Source organism: Pantherophis guttatus, chromosome 4 (genome assembly GCF_059756535.1).
Source record: "Pantherophis guttatus breed Tessera chromosome 4, ASM5975653v1, whole genome shotgun sequence".
NCBI lineage: Eukaryota > Metazoa > Chordata > Lepidosauria > Squamata > Colubridae > Pantherophis > Pantherophis guttatus.
The window spans coordinates 149678265-149696610 of NC_142066.1; the positions used below are offsets into that span (position 1 = coordinate 149678265).

The 18346-nt window shown below is 44.2% G+C and overlaps 1 protein-coding gene across 2 annotated transcripts; it reads right to left on the minus strand.

The window, feature by feature from the left end:
- Positions 1-3558: 3558 nt before the first annotated feature.
- Positions 3559-17220, minus strand: HTR5A (5-hydroxytryptamine receptor 5A). 2 transcript variants are annotated; one of them, XM_034401708.2, is made up of 3 exons: positions 16952-17220; positions 13689-14688; positions 3559-5970 (listed from the first exon to the last, which is right to left on the minus strand). In XM_034401708.2, exons 2-3 carry the CDS (start codon positions 14430-14432, stop codon positions 5638-5640), a joined length of 1077 nt encoding a protein of 358 aa, XP_034257599.1. In that variant the 5' UTR covers positions 14433-14688; positions 16952-17220; the 3' UTR covers positions 3559-5637. The 2 variants fall into 2 exon arrangements, with proteins under 2 accessions (XP_034257599.1, XP_034257598.1); XM_034401707.2 differs by lacking the exon at positions 16952-17220 and adding an exon at positions 16557-16855.
- Between the last annotated feature and the right edge of the window lie 1126 nt (positions 17221-18346).

Consider the following 18346-nt stretch of genomic DNA (forward strand, 5'->3'; position numbering starts at 1 on the left):
TAGAGTTGGTAATATTGGCTTGGGATCAACAGCAACATATCTCAACATCTTGCAGTATTAATTGGATATAGAACAGTTCATTTTTCAAGCAACAGTCCAACTCTCTTTTGGCTGATATTTCAGATTTCCAGGCATTTAAGGAAAGAAGAAACATATTGGCAGTTGTATTCTTCTACTTCTGTAGATGAATGGCAATCATTGTTTACTCAATTGTAAGCCATATTTTCAAGGACTGAGGGTTTCATAATATATAAATTCCCTGGTGTTCCCAGACAGGCTGTCACACAAGCATACAAATTCATTTGTTTCCTTCCACTATTTGTTACCTCCATAACTTACCGTACAATTAAGTTTGAGTTTCATTGGATCTTAATGTCCATAGACTTTGTAGAGTGGTTCTTAATTACTTGCTGTTTGCTTTTTATAATACTGGCTCAAGAGATTACTCCGTAGTAGACAAGCATGCTTAACTCCTTGTTCTCCAAATTCTGGGATTCAACTCTCACTATAATTCTAAATATGGGAACTGGAATGTTAATGTATCTGGGAAGAAATGATATGGAAAGATTATTACAAACACCATCCTTCCCCAGTTCATTTTTCTTTAAAGAATCTGATATGGGGAAAGCTGGCCAAATTCCCCATTTTTTTAGGAGAGGGGGAAATAATCCAAGTACCTGTCTAGTCATCTTGAGGTTACAATGGCACTGAAAAAAGTGATTTATGATGGTCCTTGCACTTAGAGTATGACCATCCCAGTGTCCTTCCGGTGACTTGATCAATTTGGGTACTTGGCAACCATCACATACATACATACATACACACACACATACATACATGTTTCAGTGATCCAGTGGTCACCTGATTGCCATTTGTAAACTTTCTCAACTGGCTTCAGTGGGGAAGCTGGTAGGAGGTTGAAAGTTACTGTGATGTCTCATTTAATGACTGCAGCAAAAAGGGGGTAAAATTGGTACAGGCATGTGATGCCTCACTCAAGGACTGCACTGGTTAACAATTAATTTTCCAGTCCTAATTAGGTATAAAAACCAGCTGGGTTAATCTCTCTCAGGTCCACCCACTTCTGTATAATAGAATCAGAGCTGGAAGAGTCTTGGGAGACTTCTAGTCCAGCCTCCTAATTAAAAGCTTCCAGTGATGGGAGTATCCATAACTTCTGAAGGCAAGCGTTCCACTGCTTAGTTGTTCTCACTGTTAGGAAATTTCTCCTTAGTTCTAGGTTGCTTCTCTCCTTGATTTGTTTTCATCCATTGTTTCTTTTCCTTCCGCCTGGTGCTTTGGAAAATAGGTTGACTCCTTCTTATTTGGGGCGGCCCCTCAAATATTGGAATACTGCTATCATGTTACTCATGGTACTTCTTTTTCACTATCTTTAATTTAACTTTAACTTTTATTAGACTTCTATACCGCCCTTCTCCCGAAGGACTCAGGGCGGTGTGCAGCCATATTAAAACACATAAAATTTACAAAATTTAAAAACCATTAAAATCAAATATACAAAAATTTGGCCCACAAATTAAAAACTAACATATACCCATTAAAATTCATATTCACGTTAGGCCAGCCTGGCTTGTTGAAATAAAAGGGTCTTCAGGGTGTGGCGAAAGGTGCGCAGGTTGGGGATCATACGCACATCTAGGGGCAGCTCGTTCCAGAGGGCTGGTGCCCCCACAGAGAAGGCTCTCCCCCTGGGCACCGCCAGTCGACATTGTTTGGCCGACGGCACCCTGAGGAGCCCCTCTCTGTGGGAGTGTATTGGCCGGTGGGAGGCTGTTGGCGGCAGAAGGCGGTCTCGTATATACCTCGGTCCTAAGCCATGGAGCACTTTAAAGGTGGTGACCAACACTGAATCGCATCCGGAAGACCACTGGGAGCCAGTGCAGCTCGCGCAGGAGAGGTGTTACGGTGGTGCAACGAGTCGCCCCATAATCACCTGCGCAACCGCATTCTGAACCAGTTGGAGCCTCCGAGTGCTCTTCAAGGGGAGCCCCATGTAGAGAGCATTACAGTAGTCGAGACGTGACATGATGAGGGCATGAGTGACCGTATGCAGGGCATCCCGGTGCAGAAAGGGACGCAACTGGCGTATCAGGCGAACCTGATAAAAAGCTCCCCTGGCCACAGCCATCATATAATCTTCCAAAGACAGCCGTGTATCCAGGAGAACACCCAAGTTGCGCGCCCTCTCTGAGGGGGTCAGGATCTTGCCCCCAATAGTCAGCGATGGAACCAGCTGACTATACCGGGATGCCGGAAGCCACAGCCACTCAGTCTTGGAAGGGTTGAGTCTGAGCCTGTTTCTCCCCATCCAGATCCGCACGGCCTCCAGGCACCAGAACATTACATCAAGGGCATCATTGGGATGGTCCGGGGTGGAGATGTACAGCTGGGTGTCATCAGCGTACTGGTGGAACTTCACTCTGAAACCATGGATGATCTCACCCAGCGGCTTCACATAAATATTGAACAGAAGGGCGAGAAGACTGACCCTTGCGGCACCCCACAAACAAGGCGCCTCGAGGTCGACCTCTGTCCCCCTGCCAACACAAACTGCATATGGTTGGAGAGGAAGGAGAACCACCGCAAAACGGTAGCCCCCACTCCCAACCCCTCCAATTGTTGCAGCATGATACCATGGTCGATGGTATCAAAAGCTGCTGAGAGATCTAATAGGACCAGGACAGAGGAACAGCCCCTGTCCTGAGCCCTCCAGAGATCATCAACCAATGCGACCAATGCCGTTTCCATGCTGTACCCCGGCCTAAAGCCCGACTGGAACGGATCCAGATAGACAGCTTCATCCAGGTACTGGGTAAGTTGTTATGCCACCACACTCTCAACAACCTTCGCAACAAAGCGAACGTTGGAGACTGGACGATCGTTCGCTAGTACAGCCGGGTCCATGGAGTCCATCTCATGGGGTTGTCATTGTGGAACAAATAGGAAGAAAAAGGTGTATTGTATATATTCATAATCTTGAGTTACTTATAAAGTACCAAGGCAAGACAAACCAAAATATTATGGTCATATGTTGTGGACTTACCTGTATTGCTAAAGCAGTTTCCTTTAGAACAGGGGTGTCGAACTCACGGCCCACGGTCTGGATGTGTCACATGCTGGCCATGCCCACCCTGGTTTAGCAAAGGGGCGAAAAGTCCTGATATGTCACATGACGACATGATGATGTGAGTTTGACATCCTTGCTTTAGAAGTTTAGATGCACTATAGAAGGTCTCTTTTCTAGGTGTTCAGGGAGCTATCCATGGTCCTGATAGTCAAAATACTCGTGCAGTATTTTGGTTGGAAGCCTCCATGAATGTCTTTTACCTTGAACTGAATCTTTATTCCTTAAACCCAGTAAGATTGAAGAATGCTGTATGTGTATCGTTCCTAGTTCTATTTGCACAAACACTCACCAGGTTTACCTACGGGGTATATGAAATGACTGGATATGCACAATATTTGCCCTTTGCAACCAAGCAGATGTGTTGCCGGATTCCTGACACACGTTCTTTTAAAATTTCACAGATATCTGTGTTAAAGCTTTCACACTTTATTCAATATTGCGGTGCTCTTTTTAGAAAACGAAAGACAAAAAGTAAAGCAGCAAGAAATAGAATCAGATTCTAGTGCCTATGAAACATTCGATTTTCCACAAATGTTACAAAACAATGTAGCTGGAATTGGTTTATATTTCCTATTGTTGCTCAATTTCTGCAAACATTCAAACAGAAGTAATGATCTATCCCTCTTCTCCTACTACTTCTTCTCACCTTAATTCATATTAAAAATTAAGGGGCCTTCATGCATTACATAAAACAATTTCATCATAACTTCCCCCCCCCCCAGATCTACTAGTCTGGTGCTATATTGAAAATTGTAATAATTGTCCCAATACAGCTGAAGGGCACTAGGTTGGGGAAGCTCTTTTACTGAGAAAAAGTAGAAACTAGAAAGTTTAATCAGCTGAAAATAGCTGTGAAGGAGAATCTGGGCTGATTTGGATCTCTGTTAGAATAACATTGCTTAGGTTTGGTATAACCTCTTCTTCTTCCAGCATCCAAGCCCATGTATTTTTCATATTAGACTTTTTCCAAACACAAAAATTATTTGATGCACTGTGCTTGTAGAAATTCAATACTACTGATAGTTTTGATTAAATGTATCCAAATATCGTGTTTTAATTCTTCATGGGCCTACCTTTGAAGAGGATTTGGAAACTGCAGCTGCTGTAGAATGTGAGGGGCGAGCAGTATGTGCATGTAACACCTTTTCTTCTGGGTCCAACTCAAGGTGTGAGTTACCACCTGGCAACACAGAATCAGATGCTTGGTTCTTGGATGTCTGAAACAATAACACAGGAATGGAGAATCCATGGCTCTTCAGATGTGCCTGAACTTCCAATTCTTTCTCCAGTATCCATCCTGCCTAAGTCTGCCAGGAATTTTAGTTCAGCTATATCTGAAGGATTATATATTCCTTACTAATGTAATGAAATAAAGAAGTATTAAACTGTCCAAAAAAACATGTGCAAAGTGGATACCTCATTCTCTTTCCTACCCCTCTGTGAATGACTATTTAAATACCCTACTTGTATATTGAGCAGTATTGCACATTTATGAGATATGAATTCTCCAAAGAGTTACAAAGAATAACAGATTTCTCTCACTATGGAGCTGATGTCAGTCACATTATGGATGATGTCACAGGTTCTGTGATTTTCTTGGTGGCCATGAACATCCTAGAGTGACATTGATAGGAACATCACAGAGTGTCACATTAGCAAGTGCAACTGAGCTGAGAAGAAAAATCAGGCTTTCTGATTGGCAAAACACCATTATATGAGTGCCAGGAAAATACTGTGTCTGAACAAGCAGCTACTGACTTCAATAATTTCCTACAGCAATGGAGAATTAACAGAGATATTAAGAGCAACTGGAATAAATGGATCAACTGGAAAGAAATGATGTTTATTTCAAGAGCTTTTCCTCCTCTGGAGGATGGATGGGAGCATGGAATCTTTATAGAGAGAATATTCTCTCCTGAGATATAAACCTTCTCCATCATCCAGATCATGATTGTCCCAAAGTGCTTTTTTCAAAAGGCAACTGGACTTTCTTGGTTTTTGTTTGAAAACATTTCACTTCTCATCCAAGAAGCTTCTTCAGTTCTAATTGATGGTGGGGAATGGAAAGGTTTATAATCTTTGAAGTCACCTGATCATTAGTACTCTTTCTGAGAGTCATTGAAGCTACTTGGAGGTGCATCTGTATCCTGAGACTCAACTGAATCAGAACGTAAACGGATGGGGAACTTTCTTGGAACTGCTGAAATTTCCACCCTCATTTACACTCTTAATTCAGGTGACTTTGAGAATAGAGAAAAAGTCCCAAGTGGCCTCAACAACTCTCAGAGACCTAATGACTGTCCCTAAGTGAGATAATGACTGAATGATTGTAAAGAATATAAATCGCTCCATTCCCCACCCATCAGTTAGAAGTGAAGAAGCTTCTTGGACGAGAAGGAAAATGCTTTCAAAAGAAAAAATAAAAGCAAGAACCTCCAGTTGCCTTTTGGGGAAAAAAATCACCTATGGGCCCTCTCCCCAGGCACTGTTTATTGTTGCCTGGAGAAGAGGTTCTTAAAGGCATTGTTGTAATTCTTGTTGAAGGCTGTATAGATCAAAGGGTTGAAAAATGAATTGGAATATCCGAGCCAAAGGAAAACACTTTTGCAGGCTGGTGGGATGTCACAGGAGCAGAGGGAGCTGATGAGTTCAGTGACGAAGAAGGGGATCCAGCAGAGGACAAAGACGCCAATGAGGATTCCCACCATGAGGGCAGCTCTCCTCTCTTTCTGTTCCCGCCAAGTGTCTCCATCCGTTTGGAACGTCACCGTGGCATGGCGGGCGGTGAACACAATCTGTGGGTGCTGGGAATCCTCCCTGATCTGCGAAATAGAAAAAGCATCTTTAGATTATTGCTTTGCTGGCCAGGTTGTCCTGTTACTGAGCATGAGAGTATTTCTTGAAAGGAGGAGAAGGTTCTGTGAACCAGAGATTCATCTACAGCTGAGCTGTCAAACTCCCGGCCCGTAGGCCACACCCACCCGTTTAGCGAAGGGGGGAAAAGTCCCGATACGTCACATGACACCACCGTGACCATGTGAGTTTGACACCCCTGATCTACAGCAAGACCTACAAGCCACTGTTGAATATTTGCTGTCAGTTGCTTGTGGCAAACAAGAACATTGATTGTACATTGGCATTACATACAGACAGCCCTAAACGTACGACCGTTTGTTGAACATCCAAAGTTACAACAGTAGTGAAAAAAAAAATAACTTATGACTGATGGTCAGACTTATGACCATCACAGCAACCTCAAAGTCAAGCGATCAAAATTTGGGTGCTTGACAACTGGTGTGTATTTATGATGGCTGTAGCATCTCCAGATCATGTGATTGCCATCTGCAACATTCCCAGCTGCCTTCAGAAAAGTGAAGACAGGGGGAAAAACTGAGCTCACTTAATGACTGTGTGATTCACTTAACAACTGCATTGATTTACTTAACAATCATGGCAAAAAAGGTGGTATAATTGGGTATTACTTACTTAACAATTGCCTTGCTTAATGATGGAAATTCTGGTTCCAGGTGTGGTCATAAGACAAACACTATCAATATATGATGCTAATACTACTACTACTACTACTACTAGGTGTCAGGAGTATGACCTCTAACCCCAACTCATTTTTATTTCTAAATAAAAGATTGTAAAACGGAACAAAGTCCACTTAACTGTCTTGTTTAGTAACAGAAATTTTGGGCTCAATTGTAGTCGTAAATTAAGAACTACCTGTACAGTACTGGAGGTTAATTGTGGCACACTGTCTTCAAATTTACATGTATGATTGCACGTTATATCTTCATTCCTTAAGACACATTCTTAGACAATTAAGCTAGCCGGATGAATTTGGGCCAATCATTCTCTCTCAGCCCAACCAACCTCACAGGATTGTTGTTACGGGGAAAATAGGAGGAGGAAGGAGCATTTGGTATGTTCGCTGCCTTATTTATAATAATAACAAAGGTGGAATAAAAATCGGCTAACTAATTAAATAAATAAAATAATGTCCATACGGTATTTATTATAATATTTATTGGCTTAAACTAGGAACCATAGCTCATTTCAAGGAACCAGCAAAATAAAGTACTGGAATATTCAAACAAAAATTTTTTGGCTTCTGATTGTCTGGTCCAGCATACTTCCTAATTATATGCCAATCAATCAATTCTGATAATGCTGAAAGAAAGATTGATTTAACATACACTAAGGCAGGCTGTCTTGCAAAGAACTGCCTATTGTGTTTGTCTTTGAATTTTCCCAATTGATCTTTTTGTTTGTGCAAAAATATCTCTGGAAGAAGACTGGAACTGCCTGAAGGCTTTTGTTGACTCACTCACAAGGGACTTCTGGTGTCTCTTTGCTTCCACAGCAAGATTACCTCTCCAGAACTGAAGTGATGGGGCCGAAGTATTCACACACACACCACACACACACACGAAATGGTGGCAACTTCCTATAGAAAAGCAAACGGAGTTGCTGTGGGAAAGCAGTGGTGTGTTTTTCTTGGATCAAATGACTGCAACATCAAGCACCAGAAAGGTGCAGCATGAGTGACATTACCACAATTCCTGTGATCTGTGGAAAAATCCCAAAACCTCTCTACGATCATTTATAGGCCTGTTTTCTTTTTCACCATCTGAAGGAACTTTCTATTCCGGTGTTTCTCAACTTTGGCAACTTGAAGACAGGTGGACTTCAACACCCAGAATTTCCCAGCTAGCAAGCCACTTGAAGTCCATACCTCTTCCAAGTTGCAAAGGTTCAGAAAGACCAAGGTATCCCCATAAAACCTCAATCGCTTTCCCACTTTTTTAACTGCTGTGGCTATGAGAGAGGGCTATGTGGCCTGATGCGTCTTCTCCTTCCTGCCTTTGTTATTTTGCTCATAAGACAAGGTGGGACTTCAGTTTCTGCCTGCAACAGGGTATCCAGGAATGGCAGCTGTGGAGCCGGTTGGTGGTTAAGCCTGCCAGCTAAGGAATTCTGGGAGTTGAAATCTACATCTCGTTAAACTGCCAAGGTTGAGAAACGCTGCTCTATTCCTTAGATTGTAAATTTCATGGTTGTGTATTTTATTCATGATCTCCAGCAGTTCAAGGCAGCCTATAGAGCATTCCTGCCTCTAATTTTCCCCTGCAACATGTTGGGCTATGAGTGACTGGCTGAGAGTCGTCCAGGGAAGATGAGCTCAAGTTTCCCAGCCTTGGCACAAATCTAATTCCTGTGCTGCCATTTCCCACTCTGGATTCCCCAAATTTACACAAGGAGAGCAGATCCTCTCTCTCGTTATTTGCAAAGCTTTCTCTAAGCCTCCCCCAACCTCTGTCAAGCCTTTCCTAGAGCGCCAGGCACCAAGTTTGCCCCACCAATAGCAGTCTGCATCAATGAGCCCACTTGGTGGCTTTGGGATATTGTTTGTTCGACGGCCCAAAGATGGAAAACGTCAAGGCTTCCTGGTCCAAAACCTGTCAGAGGTGCTAATTCAACATTCAATCCCAGCTGAACATTAGGGTAACCTAAATTGTCATGCATGTACCCTAATGTTCAGCCAAAATGTTGGAGATGTGAATGTTTGGATGCTACGTATTATCATGTTTGGTGGACCTGTAGGAAAGTTAAGGCTTTTTGGATAAAAATTTGGTGGGTCATGCAGAATGTTTTGAAGAAAAAAATTCAATTTTCTCCACAACTGTTTTTATTGGGTATAGTTAAGGGATTTACATTGGGTGAAACAAAATTGATATTGTATATGATAACAGCAGCAAGATTGTTGATAGGTAAATACTGGAAGAATGAAGCTTTGCCCACTATTGAGGAATGGACTTTGAAAATGGCCAGTTTTGCAGAGATGGCGAAGATTTCAACATACTTAAAAGATTGTTCACAAGAGACTTACGAATGGGAATGGAAAAGGTGGATAGAATATGTTCAGAACAAATATCAAACTAGAAAGTATCAAATAGCTTTTATTTGAAAATAATGTATTAGAAATATTTTAATGTAATGAGGTAAAGAGAAAAATTATACAGGGGAGGGAGGGGTTCAAGTTTATATATAAGTGTTATATTAAGGGTTTTTTTGTTGTTGTTGTGTTTTCTTTTTACCAGTTATGAGTATATTATAGGGAAGTCTGGGGGGAGGGGAGGGTTAGGGAGGGTTAGGGAGGATGGGAAGTTTGGGGGGGGAGGTGGGGGGGAAAAGGGGTGAAAATGTAATTGTAAAACTTTTGCAATAAAAAAACATTCAATCCCAGCCACAGGGCTTTTAGTTCGTGGTCTGATGATGTGGGATTAAAGTCTGCGGCTCTTGAACGCCAGTGGTTGGTTCGCAGTTGCTCGGGTGAGGATCAGGTCCAAATTTTGCCAATGGCGGAGAGGCTTTCGGCAGCCAACTGGTATATTGATGTGGATATCAGGAACAACAAATACATTTCAAGCGAAAGGACATTTAAACTGGGATTTCTGTATGCAAACACAGCGCCCACCACAGATTTATGACTTCATACACAGAGACTCTGAAAAGAGTCGGCTTTTAAAATGGCCTAGCTGCTAATTAGGTACCAAAATAAAGGGCATTTTTCGCACTAGAGGTAGTCCAATTATTTAGTGACTGTTAAAAAGTTACAATGACACTGAAAAAACTGACTTACGAATCGTCCTCACACTTACGACCATTGCAGCGTCCCCGTGGTCATATAATCAAAATCCAGATGTTTGGCAACTGGCATGTACTTACGACAGTTGCAGCGTCCCGGGATCATGTGATCATTTTTTGTGATCTTCTGACAAACGAAGTCAACGGGGAAGCCAGATTCATTTAACAACCGTGTCACTAACTGAACTGCAGTGGTTCACTTAATAACTGTGGCAAAAAAGGGTCGTAAAATGTGGCAAAACTCATTTAAAAACTGTCTTGTTAAGAAATGGAAATGTTGGGGTGCATGAAATGGAAATGTTGGGGATCTTGAAGTCCTAGTGGACAACCATTTAGATATGAGCCAGCCATGTGCAGCAGCTGCCAAAAAAGCCAACACAGTTCTGGGCTGCATAAACAGAGGAATAGAATCAAGATCACGTGAAGTGTTAATACCACTTTATAATGCCTTGGTAAGGTCACACTTGGAATACTGCATTCAGTTTTGGTCGCCACGATGTAAAAAAGATGTTGAGACTCTAGAAAGAGTGCAGAGAACAGCAACAGAGATGATTAGGGAACTGGAGGCTTAAACCATATGAAGAACGGTTGCAGGAACTGGGTATGTCTAGTTTGATGAAGAGAAGGACTAGGGGAGACATGGTAGCAGTGTTCCAATATCTCAGGGGCTGCCCCAAAGAAGGAGTCAAACTATTCTCCAAAGCACCTGAGGGTAGAATAAGAAGCAATGGGTGGAAACTAATCAAGGAGAGAAGCAATTTAGAACAAAGGAGAAATTTCCTGACAGTTAGAACAATTAATCAGTGGAACAACTTGCCTGCAGAAGTTGTGAATGCTCCAACACTGGGAGTTTTTAAGAAGAGATTGGATAACCATTTGTCTGAAGTGGTGTAGGATTTCCTGCCTGGGCAGGGGGTTGGACTAGAAGACCTCCAAGGTCCCTTCCAACTCTGTTATTCTATTCTATTCTATTCTATTCTACTCTACTCTACTCTACTCTACTCTACTCTACTCTACTCTACTCTACTCTACTCGTAAATTCAAGGACTTGTTGTAAATCAAGACCTGGCCAAAATAAAACAAAAACTGTGCAGTTGAAGTCAAATTAAGATATGGGAGGAATTTTTTTTTTATTACATTGAAATTGTATCAAACCCTGCTCTTTTTCCTCCTGCAAGTGAAAAAAAAGGGTGATCTGGAATGGGATAAACCATTACATACGAAGAGATTAGGCAATACCCAGTCCTGTCAATCTCAGCAACCGTCTCCAAAGTAGCTTTTCAATTACGGAAAAGTAATGAAGGGAAACGGATTAGTTCGCAACGCTTGAGTTTGTTCCAAGAAGCTTATGTTATCCTCGCCATGCTGAGCATGAATATGAAGCCAGAAACCTCAACCTAATCACACTCGCAGCCACAAATGATAGAAATAGTTATGGGGATAAATCATTTATGGGTTTCCAGGAACTAAATTAGAATTTCTCAGCCTCTTTAAGAAGAGGGGACTTCAACTCCCAGAATTCCCCCAGCTGGCCATGGGACATACACTCACCCTACCACAGAGTGTAAACAGTGAGCATGTGCTTTTCACAACTCAATGCAGCTTGGGATAGGCAGTGCAGCTGTTTACACATCCACACCAAATAAAGGGAATCTGTTGAAAGTGCCAAAGCAAACAAAATGAATGCGAGATGGAGATGGGGGTGGGGAAGGCAACGTGGAGTGATGTTTGTGTAGGCTAGGTCCCCTCCTTGCCGGGCCTGGACCTTTGCTACTTGTCAGACTGTGTGTAAGGAATACATGGCAGGAAGGGTGTCATGAATAAATGCCCAGTCTGTGGGTTGATAATGTCCTTCTTTAGAGGATGAAACACCTAAATTTGGATTTCAATTTAGGCGCACGAGAAAGTTGAAGTTCAGAGGCATCACAAACAGGTAGTCCTCATCTTACGACAGCCATTTAGTGACCATTTGAAGTCAGACTGGACCTTCTTGTTGAATCCTTCTAGCCAGGATTTGAGGTCCCAAAAGTGCTACCTCCCGTCACCCCCCCTTGGTCAAATGACTTCACTTTGGGTGCTCGGCAACCAGTTTGGTTGCCACAAAGAAGAGGGGGGGTCAACTTATTTTCCAATGCCCCAGAAGTTAAGACAAGGAACAATGGATGGAAACTAATCAAGGAGAGAAGCAATCTGGAATTAAAGAGAAACTTCCTAACAGTTAACTAGAACAGCTTGTCTTCGGATGTAGGTGCTTAATCTTAAAAAAGAGCCCTGGTGGCGCAGCAGACTAAAGCACTGTTATTAACATCAGTTGCCTGCAATTACTCCAAGTTCGAATCTCACCAGGCTCAAGGTTGAATAAGCCTTCCATCCTTTCTAAGGTAGGTAAAATGAGGACCCGGATTGTGGGGGCAATAAGCTGACTTTGTATAAATATACAAAAGGATGAAGGCTATTGCTTAACGCATTGTAAGCCGCCCTGAGTCTCCGGAGAAGGGCGGCATATAAATCAAATTTAAAAAAAATCACTGGAGGTTTTTGAAGAAGAGACTGGACTGGATAATTTGTCTCAAATGATTTAGGGTCTCCTCTTAGGCAGGGAGTTGGACTAGAACACCTCCAAGGTTCCTTCCAGCTCTATTCTCTGAATAAGCATTGATGGATGTTTGCAGCATCGCACAGTCATGTGACCACATTTTCTTGGTCCCCAGGTCTGCAATGCTTTTGCCAAAAAAAGGCACTTACTTCCACTTTTCAGGAAACGCATACCCATAGCAAACCACTGGTTTTCTTAATGACCGTGGCATTTGCCTCCAAAAAAGGCTGTAAAATCGTGTCCATCACTTGGGTGATCCAATTTATGACTGTCAGAAGCAGAATCCATTATGGTCGTAACTCAAGGACTACCTGTATATGGTGTGCATATACCTGGGAAAGATCCCCAAATATCCACGGAGGGCAGAAAAACAGGGAAGTAACTAATAGGCTGACAATATTGATCTTTCTGGCTTGAGTGGTCGGGAAAAATCTGTTGATTCCTGCCTGCTACTCTCTTTCTCTTAAAAAGCAATGAGATAAATCTGGGGAAGTTCTCTTTTAGTGGAAGCTGTTTCTTTTTCTTTTTTCTTTCAACTTGGTAATTAAGTTTCTACTTCAGCTGAAGGGCAAACATCAACCAAATGATAGTTGACCCCAAAAATTCAGGAAATGGGATTAAAGACCCTGTTAGTCCAAAGCCTACCAAATATAAATTATTTTGCAGTTTTTGATCTAAGTCTTCAAAACAAAAGAGAAATGAGAGAATATTAGGTATTAAGAGGGTCACCCCTTTGAGTTATATAACCTACATGAAAAGTGCAATTTAAAAAAATCTAGCAAATAATGATAAATTGCTTTTGTAGTGGTGGGAAACTGGGAGACCCTGAGTTTTCTAGTTCCATTTTAGGCATGAAAACCAGCTGGATGATTTTGGGCCAATCATCAATTGTTGTATAAGTTCTGGTCCTACCTTAGGCACAAACCCAACAGGGTGATATTGGGCCAGTCACTCCCTCTCAGCCCTAGGAAGGAGGCAAGGGAAAATCACTTCTGAAAAACATTGTCAAGAAAACTGACAGATCCATTCAAAAGGAAGCCAGGAGTCAACACTGATTCTAGCTAGCTGTGCGACCAACTGTAATAACTATAATGAATCATGGTTTATAAGCAGGAACACTGTTGAGCTGAGATCTGAACCCTGGAGCAGAAGTTCACAATTGCCAGGAACGTGGTACGCCTTGCTTAAACGAGGTAAGGGTCAGACAAAGACTGAATGAATGCTGCATCCTAACTAAATCTTTGTGCTAAGCTTACAACTTGGGTGTAAAGGGATGGGCAAAGCACTCACCTCTAGAACTCCGGGTGTAATTGGACTGATGGAATTGCTCTTACGGGATCCAATGCGAAACCTGGCTGCTTTGTAGATCTTCCAGTAGACAAACAGCACGACGCAGAGAGGCACATAAAAAGCTCCACAGGTTGAAAAGACGGTGTAAGAAGGTTCCCGGCTGACTTGGCATTCAGCATTGCCCTCGGAATAAGTTTCTCCCCATCCAAAAAGTAGCGGAGCCAAGGAGATAATAGCAGAGAGCAGCCAAGTGACAGTTATCATAAGATTGGAAATACGCCGGCGAGTCTTCAGCGTGTATTCCAAGTGCCGCGTTATGGACCAGTAGCGATCGAGTGCAATGGCCGTCACGTTCCAGATGCTGGCCGTGCAGCACAGCACGTCACAGGAGACCCAGATCTCGCACAGCAGCCTGCCCAGCCGCCAGCGACGGCCAGACAGTTCGTATATCAGGCTGAGGGGCATCACCAAGGCAGCCACCATCACATCAGAAATGGCCATGGAGGCGACCAGGTTATGGGGTACCCTGTGAAAAGTACGTACCCGTAAGATGGTGGCCAGCACCAGCAGGTTCCAAAGGAAGGTGGCAACCCCCAGCATGGCCAGCAAAGTCAAGATGAGGACTTTGAAGACTGACAAAGGTTTACCCATGCCGGAAGGGCTGGGCAAGAGGCCAGGATCGGTCCAGTTGGGCTCTGCCAAAGTGGTGGCGGAGAAACAGGTGAAGTTGGCGGAGCGGTCCATCCTGCAGAGGTGAGTGGAGAAGATCTGCAGAGGATGAGAACAGACCGAGAGGCTTCTTCTGATTTTAATCTCCTACAATAATATCTCCCAATAGCTTCCTTAAAAAGGAAGTTATTGTGGGAGGTGCCTCTTATTTTAGAAGCCGGTGCTCTGCCACGTGGCTGGTTCCAGCAGCATCAACCTATCGGTGGTAACCATGAATTGCCTCCAGAATGTGGCCACGAGTAATCTTAAAGCCATGTTAGAATTTCTGCCCCTGGAAAGAAAAGAAAAGGAAAAAAAAAAAACAAACACCAGCAGCCAGATTAATAAAGAGAGACCCTCTGTCTGAAGTTGCCCTGTATCTACGGCACTCTTGCAACAACAGACAATCAAGATTAAACACAGGCTGATGTTTTATATGCAAAGCAGAAAAGTGGAACTGAGATATTCCCAGTTGTATTGCTATGTAGAACGTCTATCCCTCCCCCCCCCCCCCACACACACAAGCAGGAATCCTGGTTCTGTAGCTCCCAAACCATTTTCTCCTGCTGGGATCACACCTATTTAACTTGATTTATCACTAGCAGCTATGTGGCAATCTTGGCTGATCCTCAAGGATCTGGTTAGTATTTATTTATTTATTGGTTCGATTTATATGCTGCCCTTTTCCAGAGACTCAGGGCGGCTTACAAAATGCGTTAAGCAATAGCCTTCATACTTTTGTATATACCTGCTTAGTAGAGCTTTCGCCCCCTCCTAAGCGGTGTTCTTTTTTATACAAAATCAGCTTATTGCCCCCACAAACCGGGTCCTCATTTTACCTACCTCGAAAGGATGGAAGGCTGAGTCAACCTTGAGCCTGGTGAGATTTGAACTTGCAGTAATTGCAGGCAGCTGGTGCTACTTAACAGCACTTTAGTCTGCTGCGCCACCAAGAACTTGGATGGATGACCGCTAGGAAACCCAAAAGTATAAGCAAGATTGGGAAGAAAAAAAAAGTCTTGGAACGATATGGTAAGTCACTTCTTTAACTGCTGCCCAAAAAAAGATGAATGCAGAAGACAAAGGCAATGTCACCAGCAATCAATCTCAATACGAGGAAGAATTAAGCCATAGCAAGTTGGAGGCATCTGGCTGAACCCTGCTGATTTTCAGAACCTGGGAGAGCCTGACCTGGATATATTAGGATGAGTAGGACACCCTGAGGTATGTGTTAGTTCTTCACCTGTAGTGACAACTGTACTGAAAAGAGAAAAAGTTCCCCTTCCAACAACAAAATAACAGAACTCTTTGAATAAGGCTAATCCCGAGAAGATGCCATTAAAACATAGATGCTTCCCACCCACCCACCCCCCGGTTACCTTTCCATACCATATTTCAAGAACACATTTAAAATAAAACCTTTCAGATTTATAAAAATCAATCTGCAGCCTGAGCGGCAACAAGGCTTTTAATATCCTTATGCTAAATCCATTAACACAAGGAAAGCCTAACTGTGCACCACAGTAGTAATTTAGCAGCATTAGTTTCAAGTTTATGATAAAAGAGGGAAGGGAAAAAGGCAGCAGCCAAAGACAGGGGGTTTAAGGGCAGCCCGGAGTGTGGTGGGATGGAAAGGGGGAAGGGCAGGTTCATTCAAGGGAAAACTGTCCCTGAAAATCATCATCAATCAAACTGAACTTCCATTCTGGGATATAGTGAATTTCTTGGAAAGCAATAAATGGAAGAGGCAGCAGTCTTACATAGGCTGTCCTCTTCGGACTTCCCATGTACATACAGATCTGGGATTTCTACGTGGTCTCCCCTCCAGCTCAGCTTCAAGTATCTTAGGCTACCTCCTGGAGTCAGCTGGATCGCCAGCCCTTCAAAGGGGTGAAAACCGCTAAGCAAAGGAGCGGGGTTGACCTCCAAACACATCTAGCGACGCTTTTCCCCACCGCGACGCAACGAAGTCTGGATGAGCCTCAAGCGCAACCCACGCGCCCGCGGAATCACTTCTGGTACTTTGAAGACTCGGGAGTGGCCGGGCCTTTCCGATTTTCGGAATCCGCGGAGGAAGGGGACAAAACCTGGAAATGGACCTTCTGGGAGGGTAGATGGAGTGAGTTCTCTGTGACCCGTCCACAAAGCGGAGCTACCAACCTCAGCTCGGCGTCTAGCAGAAAGCCCCGAGGTTTAAACCGAAGCGCCAGGCTTCGGCTGCTGGTCTCGGGGGCGGCTTCAGCCAAAAACACCTCCGGGGCGTCCAGAGACTCTGCCGGCCCGTTTCGTCCAGCACGGACGCTGAAGATTCAACGCTCTGAGCCCAGCTGGCAAAGCAGGGGAGGCGTATTCTTCCAAGCGATCCCTAGCAGATCTCAGCGCCATCCTATACACTTCATCTGACGCGATCGTGGAAAGTCGGCGCAATCCGGAGCGCGCCTCGCCGGGACCTGGAGCCCGGGGGGCGGGGGGGGGAAATCGTAGGGGTGGCTCCGCCTCAGCTCCAGAGCCCCACCCCCACCTCGCACCCCTCCCTAGGCGCGGGAACGAAATACCTGAGCGGTCTCTTTCAATCTCCACCTCTCCGGCTGCTTCCCAGCCGCTAAACCGAGGTCGGCTTCTCCAACACCGAGACGCACCCGTCAAGTGACGGTCGGCGCCTGATCCTAGTACAGGCCAGTCAGCTAGGAGAGCCCATCGCGTTGCGCCCCCCGCCCGGATTGCACCGTCTTCCTCCAGAGAGCGGCAGCAGCTCCGGCGTCCGCCCGCCTGCCTGCCTCCTTCGGGGGTGGGGGGTGGGGGCTCGAGGAGATCCCCTCCGCTCTTTTCCTCCTTCGCCTTTGATGGAGGAGGAGGAGGGGGAAGAGAAGTTTATACGTCCCCCCTAGGCTTCCCCTCCGTCGCCCAGACGCCGCGAGGAAACGCGCAGCACTCATCACATGGGAAAGCGTACATATATGTAGACACACGCACAGACACGCGCCAGCACACGAAGAAAGGGTTTCCGGCCCCTCTGACGGAGAAAGGCGCCAGGGAGAGAAATGTGGAATTTCAGTGGCAAAGTCAGTGAAAACTGAAAATTGTCCTTCTTTTGGAATGTTAACCGCAAGCGTGAAAAGGCCTTAGTTTGTGGTACTTCTGTTTTTTGTGCATCACAATACAGAAAAAAAAAGGGGGGGGGGAATGTGCAAGGCAGGGGAAACAAAACCAAGTGTGATTTCAGAGGATGAATTCGCATCATTCGAAAGAAACGATATATGTGTTGGCCAAATAAATAAATCCAATTATGGCAGAAAGGTTGGGCAGGTTCACACAGTGCCTGCTGAGAAAAATGGTTGCTAATTGAACCCACAATGGGTATCCAAGTGCCCCAGGGGTGGGTTCTAAATTTTTTTTACTACCGGTTATGCCAGCGTGGCTTATTTTGTGAGCGTGGCTTGGTGGGGGGTAATGGGACTAGGTGGGTGTGGCCAACTTTTTTTTTTTAACTTTTAAAAGCATTTTTTCTACAACCTTAAGAGGTTGCAGAAAAAAATGCTTTTAGAAGCCTCTGACGATCAGGCAACTCAGCTGGGATCGCCAGAGGCTTTTAAAGGCATTTTTTCCCCTACAACTTCTTCCGCCAAAGAGGTTGTAGAAAAAATGCTTTTAAAAGTAAAAAAAAAAAGCTGATGAGGTGGGCAGGGTAAGCGAGCAGCGACCGGGCGGGGGACCTGTTCCGGGGCGTGCCCAGCCAATGTTATTACCTGTTCTCTGAACTACTACAAGTTTTTACTACCAGTTCCTGCGAACCGTGAGCAACCCACCACTGAAGTGCCCCCCACCATTAAAACCCACTCCCCTGTTACATATCCTTGAAGCTGACTGGCAAGTAGTTGAGAAAACTGGTGCTTCTTCAGATGCCCGAGTGCCATTTCAGGGTTCAATATCTGAAAATAAAACCAAAATGT